The sequence below is a fragment of the Penicillium longicatenatum genome (genome assembly GCF_028827895.1).
Source record: "Penicillium longicatenatum strain IBT 33135 chromosome Unknown contig_3_segment0_segment0, whole genome shotgun sequence".
NCBI lineage: Eukaryota > Fungi > Ascomycota > Eurotiomycetes > Eurotiales > Aspergillaceae > Penicillium > Penicillium longicatenatum.
In genome coordinates this window covers 3210890-3233100 of record NW_026643121.1, presented here as the reverse complement: position 1 = coordinate 3233100, position 22211 = coordinate 3210890, and the positions used below count along the sequence as shown (strand labels likewise).

The 22211-nt window shown below is 48.9% G+C and overlaps 11 protein-coding genes across 11 annotated transcripts; 5 read left to right on the top strand and 6 right to left on the bottom strand.

Annotated features, from left to right (window-relative positions):
• Positions 1 to 43: 43 nt before the first annotated feature.
• Positions 44 to 1269, top strand: N7484_006558 (rRNA-binding ribosome biosynthesis protein UTP23; the record flags this gene model as incomplete). The annotated part of the gene is made up of 3 exons (XM_057116976.1): positions 44 to 254; positions 309 to 398; positions 491 to 1269. The coding sequence occupies exons 1-3, from the start codon at positions 167 to 169 to the stop codon at positions 1267 to 1269; spliced, it is 957 nt and encodes a 318-aa protein (XP_056972859.1). The 5' UTR covers positions 44 to 166.
• A 370-nt stretch (positions 1270 to 1639) lies between these two features.
• N7484_006557 (COX assembly mitochondrial protein) lies at positions 1640 to 2020 on the bottom strand (the record flags this gene model as incomplete). The annotated part of the gene is made up of 2 exons (XM_057116975.1): positions 1640 to 1914; positions 1987 to 2020. 2 exons carry the CDS (start codon positions 2018 to 2020, stop codon positions 1640 to 1642), a joined length of 309 nt encoding a protein of 102 aa, XP_056972858.1.
• A 233-nt stretch (positions 2021 to 2253) lies between these two features.
• Positions 2254 to 3919, top strand: N7484_006556 (rRNA-processing protein PWP1; the record flags this gene model as incomplete). Its single annotated transcript, XM_057116974.1, is given in 2 exon segments — positions 2254 to 2513; positions 2524 to 3919. The coding sequence occupies 2 exon segments, from the start codon at positions 2254 to 2256 to the stop codon at positions 3917 to 3919; spliced, it is 1656 nt and encodes a 551-aa protein (XP_056972857.1).
• Positions 3920 to 4176: 257 nt separating this feature from the next.
• Positions 4177 to 5208, bottom strand: N7484_006555 (acyl-CoA desaturase; the record flags this gene model as incomplete). Its single annotated transcript, XM_057116973.1, has 1 exon — positions 4177 to 5208. The coding sequence occupies one exon, from the start codon at positions 5206 to 5208 to the stop codon at positions 4177 to 4179; it is 1032 nt and encodes a 343-aa protein (XP_056972856.1).
• A 1431-nt stretch (positions 5209 to 6639) lies between these two features.
• Positions 6640 to 6946, bottom strand: N7484_006554 (uncharacterized protein; the record flags this gene model as incomplete). Its single annotated transcript, XM_057116972.1, has 2 exons — positions 6640 to 6782; positions 6838 to 6946. 2 exons carry the CDS (start codon positions 6944 to 6946, stop codon positions 6640 to 6642), a joined length of 252 nt encoding a protein of 83 aa, XP_056972855.1.
• Positions 6947 to 9039: 2093 nt separating this feature from the next.
• On the top strand, positions 9040 to 9602 carry N7484_006553 (uncharacterized protein; the record flags this gene model as incomplete). Its single annotated transcript, XM_057116971.1, has 2 exons — positions 9040 to 9154; positions 9277 to 9602. 2 exons carry the CDS (start codon positions 9040 to 9042, stop codon positions 9600 to 9602), a joined length of 441 nt encoding a protein of 146 aa, XP_056972854.1.
• Positions 9603 to 10017: 415 nt separating this feature from the next.
• N7484_006552 (type I glyceraldehyde-3-phosphate dehydrogenase) lies at positions 10018 to 11306 on the bottom strand (the record flags this gene model as incomplete). Its single annotated transcript, XM_057116970.1, has 5 exons — positions 10018 to 10113; positions 10166 to 10373; positions 10430 to 10544; positions 10595 to 11164; positions 11219 to 11306. 5 exons carry the CDS (start codon positions 11304 to 11306, stop codon positions 10018 to 10020), a joined length of 1077 nt encoding a protein of 358 aa, XP_056972853.1.
• A 2171-nt stretch (positions 11307 to 13477) lies between these two features.
• Positions 13478 to 14689, bottom strand: N7484_006551 (putative tartrate dehydrogenase; the record flags this gene model as incomplete). Its single annotated transcript, XM_057116969.1, has 3 exons — positions 13478 to 13825; positions 13882 to 14372; positions 14434 to 14689. The coding sequence occupies 3 exons, from the start codon at positions 14687 to 14689 to the stop codon at positions 13478 to 13480; spliced, it is 1095 nt and encodes a 364-aa protein (XP_056972852.1).
• A 452-nt stretch (positions 14690 to 15141) lies between these two features.
• N7484_006550 (uncharacterized protein) lies at positions 15142 to 16074 on the top strand (the record flags this gene model as incomplete). Its single annotated transcript, XM_057116968.1, has 1 exon — positions 15142 to 16074. One exon carries the CDS (start codon positions 15142 to 15144, stop codon positions 16072 to 16074), a length of 933 nt encoding a protein of 310 aa, XP_056972851.1.
• A 74-nt stretch (positions 16075 to 16148) lies between these two features.
• Positions 16149 to 18227, bottom strand: N7484_006549 (CeGAL family transcription factor; the record flags this gene model as incomplete). The annotated part of the gene is made up of 1 exon (XM_057116967.1): positions 16149 to 18227. One exon carries the CDS (start codon positions 18225 to 18227, stop codon positions 16149 to 16151), a length of 2079 nt encoding a protein of 692 aa, XP_056972850.1.
• Positions 18228 to 21404: 3177 nt separating this feature from the next.
• Positions 21405 to 22196, top strand: N7484_006548 (uncharacterized protein; the record flags this gene model as incomplete). The annotated part of the gene is made up of 1 exon (XM_057116966.1): positions 21405 to 22196. One exon carries the CDS (start codon positions 21405 to 21407, stop codon positions 22194 to 22196), a length of 792 nt encoding a protein of 263 aa, XP_056972849.1.
• Positions 22197 to 22211: the final 15 nt, after the last annotated feature.

Genomic DNA, 22211 nt, shown 5'->3' with positions numbered 1-22211 from the left:
TCTGCATCTACTATAACTAGTACTCCGTAGATCCACCAGAGAGGTACTTCGCACGGACCATCACCGCCTCGCCCGCCGCCCGGCAAAATCAGAAAAAAGTTTCATTCGCGCATCACCGCAACGAAGTCTCCGTAACTCCAACAATCCTTTACCTCAATCATTCACAATGAGGGCCAAACGCTCCAAGAAGTACCGCAAGCTCATGCACCAGTATGAGATGACATTTGGCTTCCGTGAGCCCTACCAAGTGCTCGGTATGTCGACTACAAAGCTACCATCCAAACTTGAATGCTAACCCACCTTCACAGTCGACTCGAACTTCCTGCATGCCGTCGACCAATTCAAGATGGATCTGCTCCCTGCTCTTGAGCGGACTCTTCAAGGCACACCCAAGCCACGTTAGTGACCAACCCCAACCCATCGATCTAACCATGCACACTGCAATCGCCAAGACGAGAGTTATAGGCACAGATATACTAACAGCGATCAGTCCTCACAAAGTGTTCCCTCGCAGCCATTATGGCCAAGCAACCCATCAACCCCAGAACCAACACACCCTATCGTCCCATGCATCTCCCCCCACCAACAATTCTGCCCCTCCGCCACTGCAGTCACAACGCAGAACACACCCCCATCGACGAGGTGGAATGTCTGCTCTCCCTCCTTTCGCCCAATGCTGAAGTAAAGAAGAACAAAGAGCATTACATCCTCGCTACTGCCGACCCGCCAGCAGCCAAGAAAAGCGACAAGGCAGACAACCCGGCACAGCGCAAGCGCAAGACCGAAGAGGAGCGCGAAGAGGAGCGCGCAATGCGCCGCTCGAGAGCTTTGCGTTTCGGCGCGCGCTCTATCCCCGGTGTGCCTATTATTTACGTGAAGCGCTCGGTGATGGTTCTCGAGCCTCTGAGCACACAAACTGAGGCTGTGCGTGATGGTCACGAGATGGGCAAATTCCGCGCTGGATTGGATGACCCTGAGCTTGGGGCTAAGAGAAAACACGATGGCGAAGGCGAAGATGGTGGCGAGAGGAAGAAGATCCCCGGTTTGAAGAAGGCCAAGGGACCTAACCCTATGAGTATGAAGAAGCCGAAGAAGAGAGTTGACGCCAATGCCGGTGGTGCAAAGAAGGAGCGGGTCGAGACTGAAGTTGCCGAGGCAGAGGCAGAGGGTGAGCATTCTGGTGCTGCTAAGACTAAGCGGAGACGCCGCCATCATAAGGGTGGTGACGCTGATGCTGCCCCAGTGGCTGAGGCTGAAATGGACGCATAAACTGCGTCTCTTCACGGTTGACATTGCATGATATTTATTGTCCACGGCATGGCGTTCGGATTGGGATATTTAGTTCAAAAAAGTTCAATAGTCCAATTGTACATGGAAATTCATAAGCTCGAGAAGCTCATCATTCCTTTAATTGTTCAAGGGCATCATACGATCACTTCTGGCTTTTCAACCAGCAGCTCCCGTCTCCATATGACCTTTCGTGGCCCACTATATACACAAATTCCTCCAATATCGTACAAACAAATAGCTGGCCTCATTCTTTTACCGAGAAGAGAGTATCGTAGCATAAAAAAAAGCAATTGACCGAACTCCAAACACCTAAGATGACTGCGGCCTATCGTAACACCACCAACGCTGCTTATTGCTTGGTACCATCCGTAGAAGCATCGGTAGTAGCAGGAGGGGTAGGGACCTGCACAGCACTGGCATCCAGAGCCCGCTCCTTCGCCCAGATATCCTCGATCTTCCGTCGGTTACTGCGCGCGATATCCCGGTTGTTCTTAGCGCGGTCATAGCGCTCAGCAGCAAGGCAGCGGTTCACCTCACGCTTGATATCATTGCAGTTGCCGAAGACCTTCCACATGAAGCCACGGGCGTGGCACTCGTCAAGAGCTGTCATAATTTCCTCGCAGTCTAGCAAAGGTTCTAGTCAGTTTTGCTGGTCTGATTGGTTCATGACTGTGTGCCGAGTATGGTAATACGTACTGACGTTGTACGAGGTGTGGAGGTGAGAATGCATATTGGCGGCTATGGTCAAAATCCGGAGTTTTTGAAGGAAGTCCGACTGTCTTATGAATCATAAGTTCGAGTCTCTCCAATAACTTCTTGGAGCAAATCGCAAAGCCCGGGCGGTGAGGAGATCGGCCGCTTTCTGCCGGGCGGAAGACCCCTCAGCACACCGATAAAAAAAAATATCGCCGATAAAAAAAAACTGACTGATTGTTGGAGATTACTGTGATCAAGCTCTTCACAATGTCTTCCATGATCACTACCACAGCCTGGGTGCGGCGCGGTGTCGCTGCCCAGTTTCCTACTAAGTACGAGATTGACGAGGAGGAAATGAACCGGATATCGAAGCTTGCTCGCATGCAGCTTGAGGATGCTAAGGAGGATATGAGCGCTGCGCAGGGCGAGGATTCTGCCATGGATGAGGATAAGAAGGATGAGGACGTCATAGAGGATGCCGAGGAGAAGGAGCCTTCTAAGGAGGGCGCTGAGGCTAAGTCAACTGAGTATGTTCAGCGTAATTAACGATGCATTGGATCGAGCTAACCTCCGTCTTAGTGATGATGATGTCCTTAAAGAGTTCGATCTCGACCACTACGATAGCGATGAGGTCGATGAGGATGGAGAGAAAGTTACCATGTTCGGCAATGTTCAGTCGCTGGCCTACCACCAGCCCAACGAGGAGGACCCGTACCTTGTCATGCCCGAGGACGAGGAAGATGAGGACCGCGAGGAGCTTCAGATCATGCCCACTGACAACTTACTCCTGGCCGGAAAGGTCGAGGATGAGGTCGCCCATCTGGAGGTCTACGTTTACGAGGACGCCGCCGATAACCTCTACGTGCACCACGACATCATGCTGCCCGGTATTCCCCTCTGCCTGGAGTGGCTCGACATGCCCGTTGGCAAGAATGCCGAGGGACGCACAACAGGTAACTTTGTTGCCGTTGGAACCATGGAGCCTGATATCGAGATCTGGGATCTTGACGTCGTGGATTCCATGTATCCCAACGCTATCCTCGGTCAAGGCGGCCAGGACAGTGAGCGCAAGAAGTCCAAGAAGAAGAAGGCAAAGGCAAACGACGAATACCACATCGATTCGATCCTGGCTCTGGCAGCCAACCGCCAGCACCGCAACCTGCTTGCCTCCGCCTCCGCTGATCGCACCGTCAAGCTTTGGGATCTCAACACCACCAGCTGTGTCAAGTCTTACTCCCACCATACCGACAAGGTCTGCTCGCTGGACTGGCACCCTACAGAGTCCACCATCCTGCTGAGCGGTAGCTACGACCGCACCGTGGTCGCCGCCGACATGCGTGCACCAGACGCCAAGGCCCGCTGGGGCGTCGACTCCGACGTCGAGAACGTTCGCTGGGACCCCCACGACCCCAACTTCTTCTACGTCACCACCGACGGTGGACAAGTATACCGCTACGATGTCCGCAACGTCCCCGCCACCCCCGCCGAGTCCAAGCCCGTCTGGACCCTGCAGGCCCATGACTCCTCCGTCTCTTCATTCGACATCAACCGCACTATCCCCGGTTTCCTCGTCACCGGCTCCACAGACAAGGAAGTCAAGCTTTGGAACGTTGAAAACGACAAGCCTAGCATGGTCGTCTCCCGCAAGCTGGACGTCGGCAAGGTCTTCTCCACTGCCTTCGCTCCCGACGCTATGGTCAGCTTCCGTCTCGCTGTGGCTGGTAGCAAGGGCAATGTCCAGATCTGGGATGCGTCCACCAACGGTGCTGTCCGTCGTGCATTTGTTTCTCGTATGCCTGATCTCGAGGGTGAGGTGCAAGAGCGTATGGTTGGTGTCAATGCCGATGATGGAGATGAGTCTGATGAGGGTGATGCTGGTGTTGAGGCTGAGGCTCCTGGTCCCGATGGATGGGAGTCTATGGATGAGGATTAAATGATTTCGTCGAGGAACACAGATACCCGTGGAGTCCTGCTTTGATGTACACAAAAATAGATCTCTTATGTTTCCGATCACGCATGTTACTTGATGACTGGCTCTAGCCGCCGATATGAATATATTCCTAGGTCACTACCTCCAATTAGTCACGCAACCCCGTACATCCAGTTATGATTGCCACGATTTGACCGCTAGACTCAACATTCAGGAAGATCTTTCGAAATTGGATAAATATATGAATTATATACAAAAAATCACAGCGTTTCGCGTTCCACTCGAGCCTCTACTTCGCCGCCTCCGCGGACTACGGCAACCCTCATTTGCGCTAGAAGACAACGCGCAGCCCGCGAATGAGCATAAACCCCACCATGAAACATACCTGTAGCATCTTTCCCAATTGCACCAGCCATTAGATTTCGTCCACCGGGATGCTCGTCAATGAATTTAGTCACATCATGAACCACTCCAGCAATTACCAAAAGTAGTCGACTTTGAGGCCTGGTATATTCGTCCCACTCAATCACCGGTAATTCTGATATAGGTGGGCCCCAGTCAAAGGTATTCTTCTTCTTGTCCAGATCCTGCTGCAGCTGCAGAAGGCGACATTTCTGAATGTCCTTCTCCGGGAACTTTTTAAGTTCTGATGCCAGTCCGAGCTGACACCAAATCCAGATCAGCCATTTTGTTGGATCATACTGATACCAATTGATAGCATTGCGGTAATCGGAAGGAAACACATGGTGGAAATTATGCCAACCTTCTCCCAAGGAAAGAATTGCAGTCAGAGTATGATCCCGGGGAGAATTGTGGTCCTCATATGGTTGGTCGCCTAGCCAATGAGCTAGAGAGTTCACACAGAATGTGGCTTGTTGAACGCAAAGCATTCTCAATATCGCTGCATAGACAAATCCACCACGCCAGTCACCCCATCCGATTCCACAGACAGCAGTCGGGAGGAAAAACGTGGCAAAGAGCAACAACAGTAAATAATTACGGTCCTGCCACATGACAATTGGATCGCCTTTTAAATCGGTGATATCTGTTCGCCCTGTTTGTGCAGGGTCTTGCTTTTTCAAAACCCACCCAATATGGGCATATGCGAGTCCCCTCTGGACAGAATATGGATCTTTGTCGGTGTCTGTGTATCGGTGATGTGCTCGATGGTTTCTGGCCCACCATTTGATCGATCCTTGACCTGCACCGGCGCCCATGATCGCGAGGTAAAATTTGAGAGGGGTTGAAGCATTGTACGAGTGATGAGACCATAACCGATGGTATCCTGCCATGGTCGATTAGAGTGAGGTGAATCGTCATCTATCCGGGCTTGTATTACCTGCCGTCACTCCAGTTCCAGTGCAGAAATAATACAGCAATGACCATCCCGCTGTTTTGTATTGTAGAGGTGTTTTGGACGCCAGGCCTAATCCGAACAGCGGAATTATAACCGTCAAAAGACAAGCCCACCAGTTGATTTTCTTGTGCCAATTGTATAATGTGACTGGGTCAGCAACTACGTGGGCTTTTGGAGTGTTTTTGTCGTGCTTAACATATGATTCCGCCATACTTTGAACTTGGAGAGGATCGGCCGTAACGTAGGATGAGGTAGGGTGCTTGCTGGATTAAATAGAGAGATATACCTCGTGGTTAAGCACACAATCTTAGACTCATCGGATGGGGTTTAACTTTCCAACGTTCGTAGGATTTGGCAATTTATATATAATGGATGTGAGGTATGGATATCTCGGTCCCAACGTTTACATTTACCGCCACGCCTTTTGAGCGCCCGCATATGAGGTATCACTTTGTGTTAGTTGATGCATCGAAGGTATCAGTGGCGTGGATATTCATGGCAAAGGCTAACAACCCTAGTGTCTGGTTTTCATGTGTACTCGTGTCACCATCCAGGTCCATCAAAATACTGTTGACTGGTGTTTGAGCTCCTCACTTAACCAGATAGAAATTTCAAGCAAGAAATGAAGCTGGTTTCTGTAAGAAGCATGAAAAATGCGTTGCGAGAGATTGTGGAGCGTGTGACAATCGAGTACATGCTTACGCCTTGACAAACTATAGCTCGGCACTAGTTTACAAAGTGGCAAACTATACTTCACGTCTTCCGTCCCCACGTTCCCCAATCCAGACCACTTCTCTTCTTGTCATAATGCATAGCATCAATGTAGTAGGGTATGACAAAGTATGAGAATTATTGCATTCTGAGTTACTGAATTGGCCACGTCCCTCTTTGCTTTGTAGTACTGAAACAATGCAGGCTTAACCCAAACACAGGACGCTCAGGCTCTGCTTATTGAGCGAATCAGATTGCTCAGATAACTCGTGAGCATCAGCTGATAAAAAACAAATCAAATAATATTCGTATGACCACTGAGCAGATCACACCGCTTAGAGGCGTGTCCGGGTCTACTCAGTGAGCACAGGGGTTGATCATGAAAAGAAAGGGGAATTTGAAGAAGTGCCAGAGGAACTCCGATGGAAATCCTGTTGAGTGTCTGCCTGCAAAGACCATATTTCTTTTCGTGCCAGATTATACCATACGTTATCTCAGTGCCAAGGATGATCACCGCCGCCAAGGAATAAGAAGTATACTAGATGGAGTTATCAAAATTCCCAAATTATCCTATAGCTCTATTCCACACATGTATATCGCTCAATCATAACAGCCATGATTACCATATTTCTCGCATATAAATGGTAACCCATAATTACTCCTCAAATCCAACACCAGGACCGTGACTATTCTTCATAGCATGGTCATAGTGTCTCGCAGCCTCGAAATCAGCCCGGTCCCTCTCTTCCTGGCTCATATGGGGCTTCTCATGATGATGGTGGCCATTGGCGTGCTTATCTATTATATATCAGTAAGCCATACTGTTTTAGTTCTTTGACTGAATTATATTTACCGGTGTGAGCATCGGGCTGCTTGGCATGTTCACCGTGCTCGGTAGGCTTGTTGTTATCGTGGTGGTGGATGTGGAGGGCATCCTCGGCTTTGTGCAAGATACCAGACATTGTGGTTGTATAGTAAGGTATGAATATTTGGGTATATTATAGTGTGTTGAAAATGAAGTGATTGAGGGACGTTCCAACCAATGCTGATATTGAATAACAATTCCTAAGGAGTCATCGGGGAAGATTTATCATATAATTCCAAGAACAAGCCGTACTAGTACCTATGACGTAGACTGCCTAGTGGCCTGATTTCAGACTACGTAAGCTATCATTTCCAAAGATCATGGAAAACCGAGTGATGCGCACGTTTAGCCCCAAGTCTTTCGACATTCTACATATTCATCTCTAACAATCTTCGTAGCGCTTATCGGAATTCCTAGCCGACTTCGGAGGTTTCAATGGTATTTCCCGAGGACCAAGGGAAATCGTCAAAATAGACATATCGTATGGAATGGACGCTTCCTCAGCCATGATAAGATGGGTGATATCATAGTAAGAGTGGAGCCAGCGCACGTAAATCCGGTTGTCCGGGGGCCGAGATAGCCGCTCCACGACATCCATTCCCATAACCGATAGGCGGTGATCATAGTGCAACACCGCCTACCCAATATATGTCAACGTCCAGGTTGAATGAAAACAATTATGGACTCAACTTTATAGATACATATCTACTGATATCATATTAACGTCATGATAAATACACACGTATCAAGCCCCTTATTCGAGTCAAGCCTGCTTTAACCAACTAATCAACCACCCAAGCCACCAATTCTACCACGGTACCGGTACCACTAGCTCCACTCATTCTACTATTCCACCACGAAACCACCTTCTACGCCTCGTCCTACAAAGCACCGTACGCGCGACCAGCGCCTGCATATACTTTTTCTTTCGCAAGAAGGTTACTCTTATAACAAAATCGCTTCTCGGGTTGGTTGTACCAGAAACCAAGTTCGATATACGACTTTTTCTCAAAAACCTACACCGCAGAAGAGCTCAGGCCGGAAGTCAAAGCTCTCTAAGGAACAGCTAGATTCTACCATTGAATGGATACGATCAAGCTTTGACAACCGGGCTAAACCATGCAATCAAATAGTTGCTGAGCTTGATCTACCTGTGTGTGGTGAAACCCTTCGACAAGCGCTTAAGCGCCGGGGGATGAGCGTCACCCAGATGTTGAAGCACCAACTACACACCCGATTCGAGTCATCGATATATAGTGACTTATTTGAGTGACGACTGTTTTCTATGTACTATACCAATGAAGCTTTTTTTGACTGGGTGAATACCATAATCGGCAGATTAAAGTAGAGAAATAGATGGAGGGTGTGTGGGAGAATGGAGGAGCCGCACAATTCAAGGTCATCTGGGTACTTTTAACATGAAATTGAGGCCATTTGGATTGCGATCCGTAAATTGGGCCGCGTCAGCTTTTTCGCCGATACTCCATCTACAAAAAGGAGAGCGGCTGAAAAGAAAGAGGCCGATCGGACTTGGCAGTTTGAAGAAAGTCTAAACTCTTACAATGCAACAACTTTAATTTGAGATCATGACGGCCTTGCTATATTGGACCTGCTCCGGGGGCGGTCTAGATTGCTTACTCGCTGCTGCGAACGTGCGAGCTCTAGACCGTGGTCGATGACTTAAATGCATCATTATGCATGAAACAGACTCAAAGCCGGCATCGATTATACATCACTGAAACCATGAGTTGATTGGTGGGGCACACCATCAAATACAGAGGCAGCCAGTGAGGAGTAACATGGCGCAAGTCACACACTTTAGAGAACTTAGCCTGTGATCGTCTTTAATTAGGCAAAGAAGAAGTTTCCATTGGCGTTCAGTTGGGATTCTAAAGCGGATGATCGCCGAGTCAAGCCCCATGGCTGTTTCGAACCAAAACTTGAAACACATTTCTATGGGTCCCTCCTGAGTACGGATTCTTGAAAAAAGGAGCCACCGCAACAGCTTCGTTCTCGGCCTTTGTTATGCAGCGATATTGCTTTGTATCAGATAAAGTTCAATTGCTCTCTGATTAGATCAAACCCCGGAGATGAGCCGTACACCAAAGGTATATAAGAGGGCAACTATGCGATCTCAAGAAATGGCATCAACATTTTCACACGATCTCAAAAAGTGACCTTTAACTCAATATGAAGTTCACCACCTTTTTCGCCATGGTGGCAACCCCAGTCATGGTCATGGCCACCGTTGATCCCTGCTCAACAAACACAAAGGGATACAAGCCCACAAGCCTGAACTGCTCTGGTAAGTGTATCCGTTGCGATGAAATAGAGTAGCTCGCGATATCTCGTCACAATGGCCTGCCATGTGTCATTATCGCTCAATATTGGCAAGTACTAACCTTGTTTTGTTTTCCCAACCAATAGCCGCTAAGGTCTCGACTGCCATTCAAGCCGCGGAGTGCTCCCACAACACTCGCGTCTCCGGAACCCAAACCTTTGCTGTTTTCGAGACCGATCATCAGTACGATGATTATACCGGTGCTCCTTACGGTACCTGCAGCGCTTACACCTGCACTGCACCAACCAGTGATGAGTTGGAGGAGGAGTCGGACTACTGGGTCTTCTACTGGAGCGACGAGGGCGAGGACAGCGGTGTCGGCACTGGCTGCATCAAGGACCCCCAGACTGGAGTCTGCGGATGCGAGGACTCTGATGGAACCTTCATTTCTGGCAGTGACAGCTGTACTTAGAAATGCTTTGATTTTGCATACTCAATTACATACCAGCCATCGCATCTACAATGCGAGAATTGGGGATCATTTCGACCACTTCGTTTTTCCAACCCTTTCGTGAATGAATATCATCTCAGCTTCTTTGGCACCCTTTCTTCTCCAAAGAATTGCTACGGAATTTCTACGTAGCGTAGAAATATCAAAGATGGCCTCCCTATGGTCAGTAGAACCCTCAAGTGGGTCTTTAAGGAGCATGCTAGACATAACACTACATCTGGATATGAAATTGCCCCGCTCTAACGCAGAGCGTGAACTATATCTTCCAATGGATAGATCCGAATGATTTTATTGGATATATATTGCAAATGCATCAAGTAAAAATATTTGAATGGTATTATATATTTTGTCGAACACCAAACTCCATCCCAATCCATCAATTAGCCTCCTGGGCATGCACCAAAGTCGTCAAATCAAGAAGTCGGTTCGAGTATCCCCACTCATTATCATACCATGCCATGATCTTGAAAAACTGTTGAAAAGTTAGCACATTGTACCTTTCCAAAATAAGGACCAGACCATACCTGAGGGTTGAGCTCTGCACATGCGGGAGCATCAATGATAGCGCTGTAAGGGCTGCCATTGTAGTCACTACTGACCAACTGCTCATCCGTGACTCGAAGGACACCAGCCATTTCCGACTTCGCAGCAACGCGGAATTTGGACATAATTTCGGCGAGAGACGTGGGCTTCTCAGTGCTGACAGTGAGATCGATCATGGAGACGTTGGGTCTGGGTATGTTAGCTTGTGCTTTGGAGTTGAAGATTTTGTGAAATCATTGACTCACGTAGGAACACGAATGGAGACACCGGTAACCTTTCCTTTCAGCTCGGGCAATACAGATGCGACAGCCTTGGCGGCACCGGTGGTGGTGGGAATGATGTTGTTGAAAACGCCACGTCCTATGAAGTATTAGAAATTGCAAGCATGATTGTCGAAGGGGACCGCTTACCCAGACGAGCGTTCTTCTTGCTGTACCCATCCAAGACCTGCTGAGATCGGGTAGCGGCATGAATAGTGGTCAGGAAGCCTTGAGTGATGCCGAAGGACTCTTGAAGAACCTTTAAGACCGGAGTAACACAGTTGGTCGTACAGCTTGCGTTGGAAACAACACGGCATTCCTCACTGGGTGTATAATTATCGGAGTTCACACCGTAGACAAAGGTGGGTGCGTCCGAGCTAGGTGCGGAGATGAGCACCCGCTTGGCGTTACCATAGGTGATATGTTCCATGGCAAGGTCGCGCTTTGTGAACTTTCCGGTGCATTCGAGGACGTAGTCAGCTCCCACGGAAGCCCAGTCGAGCTTCTTCAAGTCCCGCTCGGATGTAAGAGCAATACGCTTTCCATCGATAGTGATCAAAGCATCTGACACGATCTGAATATCGACTCGGTCATCCAGGTTGCCCATTGAGGAATCATAGCGGATCAGATAGACGAGGTCTTCGACGGTGACACAGGTGTGGTTGATCGCAACAACCTGTATATCAGATCGGACGAGAGCAGCTCGAAGTACATTGCGACCTATACGAAGCTATCTATTAGCTTGTGTGTGGGTAGGCTGTTGAGGTTTCGTACCAATACGACCAAAGCCGTTGATGCCGACATTACAAGCGGACGCCTGGGTGGTTTGGCCAACAGGCACGTCGTTGATTGAAGGAGCCATGGCAATGAGATTAAAGGTGAAGACGATATTCAAAAAGATCGTATCATAAAATTTATCATCAGAGAGATTTAGCTTAGATTTATTCTAATATCATAGAAATTTTCACGAGAATACACGAGCTATAAGTATAGTCCAGACCACACTTAGACCCATCGCCATGTCATAAAAACCCCTCTAACCCGAATTATTCCGCCTTGACACGGATCTTGATTCGGCTTCGAAAACGTCGCCCAGCCAAATGAGAAACAGTCAGGAAATGATGCCGTCTCTTCCTCAGATTCAACGTCAACCGAGAACCGTTCGGCGGTACCGCATCGGATATCCGGTTGTTATGGATCCATCGGCAACCAATAGCGGCGTCTCATCGCCCCGAAATTCCCGCTCCCACTTCCCGAGCAACGCGGACAAGGCCACCTCCGCCTATAAACGTGACGAACAAGCCTTGTCCTCTCGGCTGTGCCACTGGGTCTGATGGGGCTGGGTCAACTCCGGGGTAAAAGTAGCGAATTTCGGAGGATTCTGCTCTAGATGTGAGCGATCCATTGGTCCTTATTTAGTGCTCGGCGTCAGACCGCGCCAGGGACCACTTTTCATGTCTAGGATCAGGTTCGTGGGTCTTAATGACATATTGACGTCTTGTGATTTGCGGAAGAAAACTATCCCCGTCCTTGTTATCCTCCGCATCGGCATTCCGATGCGTGGTTTTGTGATGCCGCAGCCTGCCAAGTTTCCGGTCTCGCCGATCTGATTGCCGAAGGGTACTATGTATGGCTTTTTGACCTTTGAACACGGCAATTTAACAGATTACAGATGTTGTGAAGCAACGTTTTGGGCATCAACTTCAATGCCTACCTTTGTCACATTCATGGCCAGTCTGCGGCCTGGAATTGAGGGCTCTTCACGAATGACTTAACTAACTTGGCTTCGGCAATCGCCTTAAAACATACAGGATGGATCGATATCAGGTTTCACCAATTTTACCCCAGACTATTTTGTTTCATCGATGAGGTTAAGATTGTTTTGCTCCCCGAATGACTAGCAACAGCTCAGTCCTCCTATTGTCGATCCGCAATTCGCTAACCCTCCCATTTCAATCACGACGGCTTTCCAATATGAAAAAATGAAGTAACTCGAGACAAAACGTTCCGGCCTCGCTGCCTACCCCCCTTACGGAAACTCTTTATTGAGTAGACCAACTTCAATCGAAATAGGCATACTTCCCTGTTCGGCATCACACAGTGGAGACGTACGATGCTGGCCCCTACCTTTTATGACACCGCTCGCTGGACACAAGATGCCTAAATTGTGCTAGAGAAAATCAAAATAGTAGGGCTTAGCCAGTACAGGATTGAGTCCAGGTGATATTCCACATACATTATACTGCCAGAAGACCAATCGGCCTCTAGATCAAGTTTCAGCTTGACTTCCTCCAGTTTCTTCTCGCGCCTTAGACACGCGAAACCATAATTTACCAGACTCAGATTCAAATACTACATAATCTATTTTCGAATCACAGAGATATCTCAAATCAGCCGGATGCAAGAAGATATCTACAACTGTCTGCTCGAGGTCATATGTACGTCGGCTGCTAGGCCTATTCATCTCAGCGGAAGATTTGTCTTTCCATTTTTATGAGCCATCAAGTCTACTTCAAAAATCTCACCCTGAGGCAAATTTGGCGCCATAAACACAATATCCCAAGGAGATGAAGCATCCTGAAACACATGATTCAGAAACTCCAGGTCGCGATTCGTAGTCTCCGGATAAAAAAAGGAGCCCACGACAGTGCAAGCTGACAGAATCGCGTACATGATATAGTATTGGTACTCAATGGTATCTAGCGTCACCAGAGTAAGCATGACGACAACGAAATTCCACTGCCAGTGATTCGTAGTATAAACGGACACTATAGCAACAGACAGACGCACCGGCTCAAGTTGAGTGCATTACCAAAAAGGTTCCACCCAAGTATCCAATCGCGTAGAAGAGGTTAAGCAAAAGAACGAAACAAGCGAACGCAATCGATGCGTGCTTGTTCAGAGGACCAACACCATGACCAAATTAGTCACATTGTACACCTCGGAATTTTATCTCTACTTCATGATATAACATCAAAGCCACCGGGCATCAACTTCTTAAATGTACACTTAAATCACTGATCCTAGCTATATCTATTTGGAACCCATTTTCTTGATCTCAGCCACAACGGCATCTGTAACCTCCTTAGTAGTAGCCTTTCCCCCCAAATCGCGAGTCAAAACTCCCTGCTCACAGACATTCTCAACACAATCCAGGAGCTTCTTCGACGCCTCCTCCTCACCCAACCAGGCGAGCATCTCAGCAGCAGTCCAGAAGGTAGCCACGGGATTAGAGATACCCATGCCGGTGATGTCAAAGGCAGAGCCGTGGATAGGCTCAAACATACTAGGGTACTGGCGAGTGGGATCGAGGTTAGATGTAGGAGCGATACCAATAGAACCAGCCAGCGAAGCAGCAAGATCGGAAAGAATATCGGCATGCTAAACATACGTAAGTAAGAAAATAATTTTGATTCAATTGTAGGGCTCGCACTCACCAAGTTGGTAGCAACAATAGTATCCAAACTCTCAGGCTTCAAGACCATCCGAGTAGTCATCGCATCAACAAGCATCTTGTCAACAGTGACGTCCGGGAAATCAACAGCAACGGCCTTGGCAACTTCATCCCAAAGAACCATGCCGTTGCGCTGAGCATTGCTCTTAGTGACAACAGTCAAGAGCTTACGAGGACGTTTCTGGGCAGTTTCAAACGCGAAACGCATAATTCTCTCAACGCCATGTCGGGAGAAGATGGAGACCTCGGTAGCGACCTCCCAAGGCTTGCCTACGTGAGAGCGGCCACCTTGGCCGGCGTATTCGCCCTCGCTGTTCTCGCGAATAATAACCCAGTCAAGGTCACCGTTCTTGCAGTTCCGCAGAGGCGACTCGGTGCCGCGGAAGACTCTTGTTGGGCGGACATTCGCGTATTGCTGAAGGGGTTGGCAAATAGCCAGGCGGAGACCCCACAACGAGATGTGATCAGGGACGTCTAGGGGTTGTTAGCTCTGGTGAATACTATGTTTTCTGCAAGCTTGGAGGGGAGTATCTACCAGGTGCACCAACGGCGCCGAAAAAAATGGCATCATGCTTCTTCAGCTCCTCAAGTCCGCCATCGGGGATATACTTTCCGGTCTTCTTGTATGTCTCCGAACTCCAGTCGTAGTGCTTGAAGTTCAGCTTGAATGTCTGGAGAGCATCGGTTAAGGCGTTCAGCGCAGTGATACCAGCTTCGATAACTTCGGGACCAATACCATCGGCCGGGATAGAGGCGATGTTGTAGGTCTTTCCCACGACAGAGGGCGACATTTTGATTGAAGATATTATGTGAATTGGGATTGGGTGTTGTGCAGCAGAGAAATTAAGATTTTGTGCATGCGGGGGGTTTCAGGCTTTTTGTTTCTAGCTCTGTCAATCAGGTCTGGGTCTTAATGGAGGCCAAACTAGTGAGCCCCCTCATCCCCAGTACATTTGGCCAATGGGGGTTGCCCAGAGGTTTCCTCGGAGGTTTTCAAGTCCGGTGGATCTTGACGTTGTGCAGTATGTAGGGCGGGGGTTCTCATCTCCGGGACCCACCAGGAGAAAGACATGTCCGCGTGGAGTCCCATGTACAGGTTAAACATAAGGCGAATCGTTCATCCCGTAGTATGTCTTGGCTAATTTATATGGTCTGGAAATCTCACCATTTAACTTCCTTTAAACACGACATCCTGGGTTCTTAGTGCCAAATTATCGCAATATTAGCAAGCTTCACCGTCACAATGGGTGCTTTGAAGATCCCCGCAGAAGATATCGACATCATCTTAAATCGCATTATACCACACATCAAACAACACATAGCCGACCAATCCGCAAAGCCAACTAAGCGCCCCTTTGTGCTTGCGTTAACAGGTCTCCAAGGCAGCGGCAAATCCACCTGGACCGATGCACTCGCAGGCACTCTCCGCAGCAAACATAACTACAAAACGATCAACATCTCCTTGGATGATCTGTATCTCGACCATGATGATCTCGTGAGACTCCGAAGAAGCAACCCATCTAATAAACTTCTTCAGGCCCGCGGACAACCTGGGACTCACGACACAGCTTTGTCGGTGTCATTTTTCAGAAGTCTGATGGACTCGAGAGAGATATCGGTTCCTTCTTTTGATAAGAGTTTATTTAACGGAGAAGGTGGAAGAGCCCCATCACACAAGTGGAAACGTATCATCACATCCGATATTGATGTTGTCATTTTTGAAGGGTGGTGTGTTGGTTTCCAGCCTCTAGCCAAGGAAAGAGTTATGTCGCGATGGAACGAAGCGGGGAAAGCCACGTGCAGATCAGCGTATCCTACAGATACACTGAAAGAACATGCTATTGAGCATCTTCTGGGTGTAAATGAGAGCCTTGCGCAATATTGTGAGATGTTCATGGGGCCGGATCATTTCGATTACCTGGTTCATTTGGATACAGATGATTTGGTCAATGTCTATGAGTGGCGTATGGAGCAAGAGCATGCTCTAAGACAGTACAAAGGTGCAGGTATGACGGATGAGGAGGTTATCAAGTTTGTGAAAGGGTACATGCCTGCGTATGAACTGTATCTGGATCAATTGCGAAAGGGAATATTTCCTGATGCCAAAGGAAAAGAGCAATTGCGCGTTGTTGTGGATAAGGGAAGGAACATAATTGCGATGGAAACTGTCGCATGATGTATTAGTCGAATCAATTTGTAGTTTCATATGTGACTTATGTACAAAGCTTTATTCAAGGTGTTTATAAAGTACTATAGCAAATTGCCATCGATAATCCATGGGCCATCCGCCACACTCCAGAGATCATTCATGAAGGCAGGTGCATCAGAAAAAGGCTGAGAGTCCTGGACTATATTCCCTGGGTAGAGATTGGCATTTCTGTTTGCCATATTGCCGAAGATAAGGCCGGCTGAGGTCTGACCATTCGCTGAATACGCATCGGAAGAGGGCAACTCGATTGCGTGGCCTTGATGATCATGTCGGATGAAAGCGGAAGATGGCTCTCCAGGATTATGCATACTAGGGTTCATCGTTGTTCCGAATCTTTGAGTTGTAGTGGACGATGGGACAGCATAGGTTTCATTTGTCCCTTGGTTATCGGAAGGGGTGAATGCTGGGTTGACGCTCACTGGTCGGCGAGGTGTAACAGTTCTCGGAGGTCCATTTTGATTTCGTGTAAGACCTCTCTCGTTGACAGAAGAGGCTGATGATGATTCCTGAGACGCACTCATCGATAGCAAGGCCGACTCCATACTTCTGATCGCCTCAATGCATGTCTCTGGCCAGCTACTCCCGCGAAGAGCAAGATTTTCCAGCACAGCAGTACCCATTTTCGCATACTTCAGAGCCGTGGGAATAGGAAGCTCGCCTTCCCACGATGCATACATCAAGATGAGACATGCCATCCATGTTATCCAGGTGAAAGATGGCCACGTCAGGGGAGCGTCAGATGAGGAAGACATGTACTTCTTCAAAGCGGCTAGCAAAGACCGCGAGGAGCCAATGCACGTCTGTAAAGCATTCTTATAGTCCGGGTTGGGCTTCTCAGCAGCGAGAAGAGGCCTATTCATCGAAATTATTGCTTCGTGTCTCAAAATCATGACCAAAAGTCGGTGATATGGAGTGAGAATCGGATTTTGATCAGGGCCGGCCTCGGACTCGTCCTCAATAGGGTAGACGTCATCGTAAACTTCATTCCACCATTGAGTTAGTTCACCATTGACTTGTGATGCTTCGGCCGTTCCAGCATGACTATGCAAAATAGACTTGTTGCGTAATTCTAGAATAAGCCCCCTTACTCGAGCAAATTTGGCGAGATGACACATTAGTTGGAGGCGGCTGAGACTAGGCTGACTGGATGGATCAGCATGCCTTTCAGCTCCAGGGTAGCAAACGTCGATGTCATCGTCTCGAATACTGAGAGGTACTCCAAGAGCCTGGGATAGATATCGCTCGAGAGAGTATATTGACCAAAAGAGACGCCGTCGGATGTCAGCCTCTTCACTGCTGAAGCAGGCAAAACGGCCGGGGCACCGATGCAGACCCAAATGGAAAGCAGTTCGGGTAACGATACCGCCCACGCGTGAGGCGGCATTGAGACGTAGAAGTGATGTCATGGTGAGCTGAGCAGTAAACGTAGCTTGCAACAATTGGAGCGTGGTTGGCTCTGCTAACAAGCTCTGTATCTCTTGCATAATATGCTGCACGGTCTGGAAAACCAATGGGGCAGGAATTGGCCCTATTTGTGATACGGGGGGTTGAACCTGTCGACTGTCCGCTAACGATACCGAGACAAGACAGCGTATGACCATCAAGTCTAGTCTATTGATTGAACCCAAACCATGATGGCCAAGCGTCTCCATGGTCTTCAAAACCGTTGGTGCATGGAGGCAAGGGAAAATCGGATGCCAGTTTTCAAAGTAACGACGAGTCCATTGAACAAGATCTTCAAATGAGAAGGTAGCGGTCGACGAAAGGTTCACTTCGTCTTTGTTCCATAACTCATTGGTATCCTGGTTTCCAGGATCGCGCAGCAAGCGATCATCTTCTCCTGGAACTGAACTCCTATCCCGAGCTCTGCTCTGCTGAAGATCTGCTGAGCGGCGGGCAAAGGCACTGTATACATGCCGAACAAAGTGAATCCCACTGGAGCTTCCAAGAAAGCTGGCAGAGCCGTCATTATGGGGCTCCCTCATATACCCAATCTCGCGAGGGGAGGGTTTTGACGCGCCCGAGGTTGAGCCTCGCTTATGTCGCTTGGTGAGACGAGGACGATATTGCCATTCCGAATCATCTTCTAGATGAGTACTGACTGAAGATGGAGAGGCCATCCTGTTGCCTTCACTTCACATCTTCTAAATGACGCCAAGGCGAGTATGCAAAGTTGCGTGAAGTTGGTTGGTCCACCGCGGATTATATAAGCACATTCTCCCCAGATTTGAGGCGGCTCGAATTTGCTGTTTGAGGTAAATCCTAATAGTAAAGGTTTTGGTCCCCAGAGTACAAGGGCATGAACACTGTGGTGGATTGAAATGGGACTTGGCAGCAGGCGCCTATCGAGTGTCACGTGTCTGAAGTCACCGGAGGTTTCTTTGTCCGGACGGACTTTGCCTTGTCACTACACATCCAACCGGCCAAATTGGCAAGTGTCAAGTTGGCGTGCAAAGTACTGATACATCCTGAAAATCATTTCACTCAAAATAAAGGACTCATTATTGTCTAGCTAATGCCTAGATGGGCTATTGCCCCCAGAGTGAACCCAGCATCCCCCAGCATCAAAGAAAATGCCAGGTACGTACGTCAGCGATATAGAGATGAGAATGACTGGCTAATATAGTCCATGGTTGCAGCAAATGATAGACTAAGTCCTATATCATGTGAGAAATGCAGACAACGAAAATGCAAAGTTAGTCACTTGAAATTTACACCCAGAGCGGCACTGACCAGATGTAGTGTGACCGCAAATTGTACGCCAGCGGAGCCTTCCTTGATCATGAGAAGTTGAAGTGAATGTCTAATGCAAAACTGCTGATGGCCTTTATAGTCCTTGCTGTTCACAGTGCTCGCATGAACCGTCAGGATGTGTATACCCAGAGAGTGGCAGAAGGTAAATTTATCGCGGTGATCACCGAGACGAAAGCTAAGAAGTTGCAGGGGTTTACCTCTCGGATATCTCAATCAGCTTGAGCAAAGACTAGCCGAAACCGAGGCGGCTTTATATGGCGCGTTAGTAACACTGCGCGCCATGAGACCGTCGGCAGTAGTCCAAGCTTCTGCAAAGGCAGACGGGCAAAGGCAAAAATCAGGACGCATGGAGGAGTGGGCCCAATATCCTTTACAGAATTGGACCGGCATAGAGCACTGGATGGCCGCAGTATCGGACCAATACACAGTCGACAAATATCCAATAGAGCCATTTGGAGGATTTGGGGGGCAAATGGATCCGTTAACGGCCTCTCAGAATAGCAGCAAAGTTCGGAGCCCTGTCGATGGGGAAATTTTTGGATCGTCGGCTTACACCGGGCAATCCGCGGGCGACTATCATTTTCGAAATCACCATGATATTCATATCTGCCCCCGTAGGATGAACTCCTCAAGAGCCTCGCAGGATGCTGTCACCGTGGGGTCTGACAATGTGGCGATGGGCGAAAGTGGAGAGCCTGCTGGCATAGGGGCCAGATTTGATGAGCAAAGAGAAACAGAGCAATCCAGGGCAGACGAGCTGTCGAAAAGCAAACCCAGTATATACTTTTAATGGCAAACCTTCTGCAACGGATATGTTCCATCCTCAAATTTGAGGACAGGGTTGTGATGGAGTCGCACTTAACCTGCGACGGACTATATTAACCTCCGGTCGCGTGTTTCATCATTCTCAAGCACCCGAGTTAGGAAAAGAAACGCCGAATAAGAAATCGGTTTTGAATTGGTTTTGACGATGAGGCCCGAAATAGTAAGGGACGACAAAGCTTTTCAGTGCCTTTGACTGTGCGTTGTCGTGCTCAGAGTAGAATCTCAAGACCCACTCGACTCGGTAACAGTGGATGCCCAGCGTATATCCTCGAGATTTTTAAGATTAACGAGCGGGGCCCACCTCAGCCCACCAAATTGGAGTGACCCACGAGCGAACCCCTCACAAGTCCATCGAAAAGCACCGGTCGCAACCACCAGACTCAATCAGGTGCAGCAGCCCTGCATCTCGAAGCGCCGGTCGCACCAGGATCACGCTGGCGGCATCGGGATGGGTCGGGGCACAATTTGATTGGCCCTGAGGCATCACGCTGGCCGTGCCTGGGACCTGGCGATCCGTCGGTCTTGCGGAGCACAGACTGCTTTTAGTTTGGGAACGGCTGGTAGTGGTGAAACGGACCCCGGGAGATTCGACTTCGGGGCTGTTTCATTCCTTCAAGGCTACAGAGCGCAAAGCATTGTTGCGTCACAGTTCGCATCGCATCTTCCCTTTGATCGGGATTTTATTTTCGGATCTTTGGCTCGGCGTCTTTCTACGAACAACTCGGTGTGACGTGATCTAGGGTCTGCATTAGCATAACACGTCAAACGCTTTTTTTTCCTGCCCAAGGGAAGCATGACTTAGCCCCCGTGACAATGAATCTCCGTTCAAGCGCCCCTTCCAGGCACGGACAATGGGGCCGTGGCCACTCTCTCGGACAAAGGCGATGGCGAAAAGGAAGGGAATAAGTGGACCACCAATCGTAAAACCATAGAAGAATGGAGAATAAGAAATTTCGGAAAGAACCTGTTCGCCACGACCCTTCAGAGAACAAATAATAGTGGTGGAGTTGACTCCAGAACTTTGATGAACCTTGGGACGGAACGATTGTGGGAACGTTAAAGTGGTGTGGAAGCTGAATGATTGGAGTCCAAACGGTAAGCGCCCACGGAAAACCACCAGTCCAGACCCTTGCCTCTTCTTCTCCTCCCCTTCTACTTCACAGGGATTTCCTTCATTCTTTCCCTTCCCTTCATTTCTTCAAGTCCTGACAATATTGATCCATGATCTGTGATCTGTGATCCTGGACTCCTTTTTTTGACCTCATTCCCTAGGGTTTTTGACCACTTGCCCATTTTTGTACCCCTGGCGCGTCCTGGCTGTACGCCCCTCATTCATTCCCCTAGACTTAGGGAAACAAAAAGAGACCAAACTGCCGCCATTTTGCTGTGCAAAGTTAGCGCGCCGAGGTCTTGACACTCATTCTGAAGTTCTGTGCAAGAAACAGGTTCAATCATTCGAATTGCCTTTTAAGGACATCTGACATTCCGGCAAATTGATCTTCGCCCGCCTCCACATCTTGCGATCTTGCGATTATCTACCACGCGAGATCAAGCAGGTGGCAGTTGACAGGAATTTGATCCGAAATCAAACTCGAAAATAAAAAAGCATTTTGGATCGAATTGTTTATTCGTCCCAAATTGCATCAAATCAAACCCAACCCACATCTTCGGATCCCTAAATTCGCCTTAGGTGTCACAGACCAAGTCTCTAGATCATCATGTCGACTCTCACGCGCGCATTCACCAAGCGCCACAAGCGGCCCGAGGTGTCGGCGCCCATGCCGTATCGCGAGGAGAAGCCCAAGGGCCATGCGCGATTCAATTCTGGCTCCATCAAGCGTAGCAATATTTCCGGTCCTGTTCAGCTCATCTCCACCACCAATATGCTGGCTTACAACGCTCCCGATTTGACCTCGATGGCGCAATCCCCGCATTCTTCTTCTTCGTCGATGCGATCGCGGGAGGACTCCGATATTGCCTCGCCGCACAGCTACTCCTCGTCCATCACTACCCCCGACCTTTCTCAGAACACCTCTCCTATCGATGGCAGCCCAGGTTCTTATTTCCCCAAACGGTCGGCAACTGTGACTAGCACTAGTGGCCCACGCTCCTCCACTACATCGGCCTCGTCAACGGATGCTCCATTGGTTCCTACTCGAGCTCTGTCGCATACCAAACGATCTCACCAAGATCTCGCACGCAAACGCTCCCAGTCCAGAACGTCGCCCCCGACTCTCAGTGCGCCTCGCAGTAACCCTACGCTTGGCGCGTCGCTTGAGACATTCCAGCCTGCGCCTGAGTCGCATCCATTCAGCAAAGAGCTAGCGCAGGTCAACGAGGTGGCTGAGGAATTCGGCGGCCCACATGTTCTGGACGAAGAAGAGCTTTACCTTTCTCGCAAGGGGTTGCACAAGTTCACAGTTGACGACTACCTCGCTGAAATCGAGGAGTTATATGGAAGTGTCTTTGACAATAAGCTTGGACCCATTAGTGCGGGTCCGTGGCTGTGAATCCTCAAATCCTCC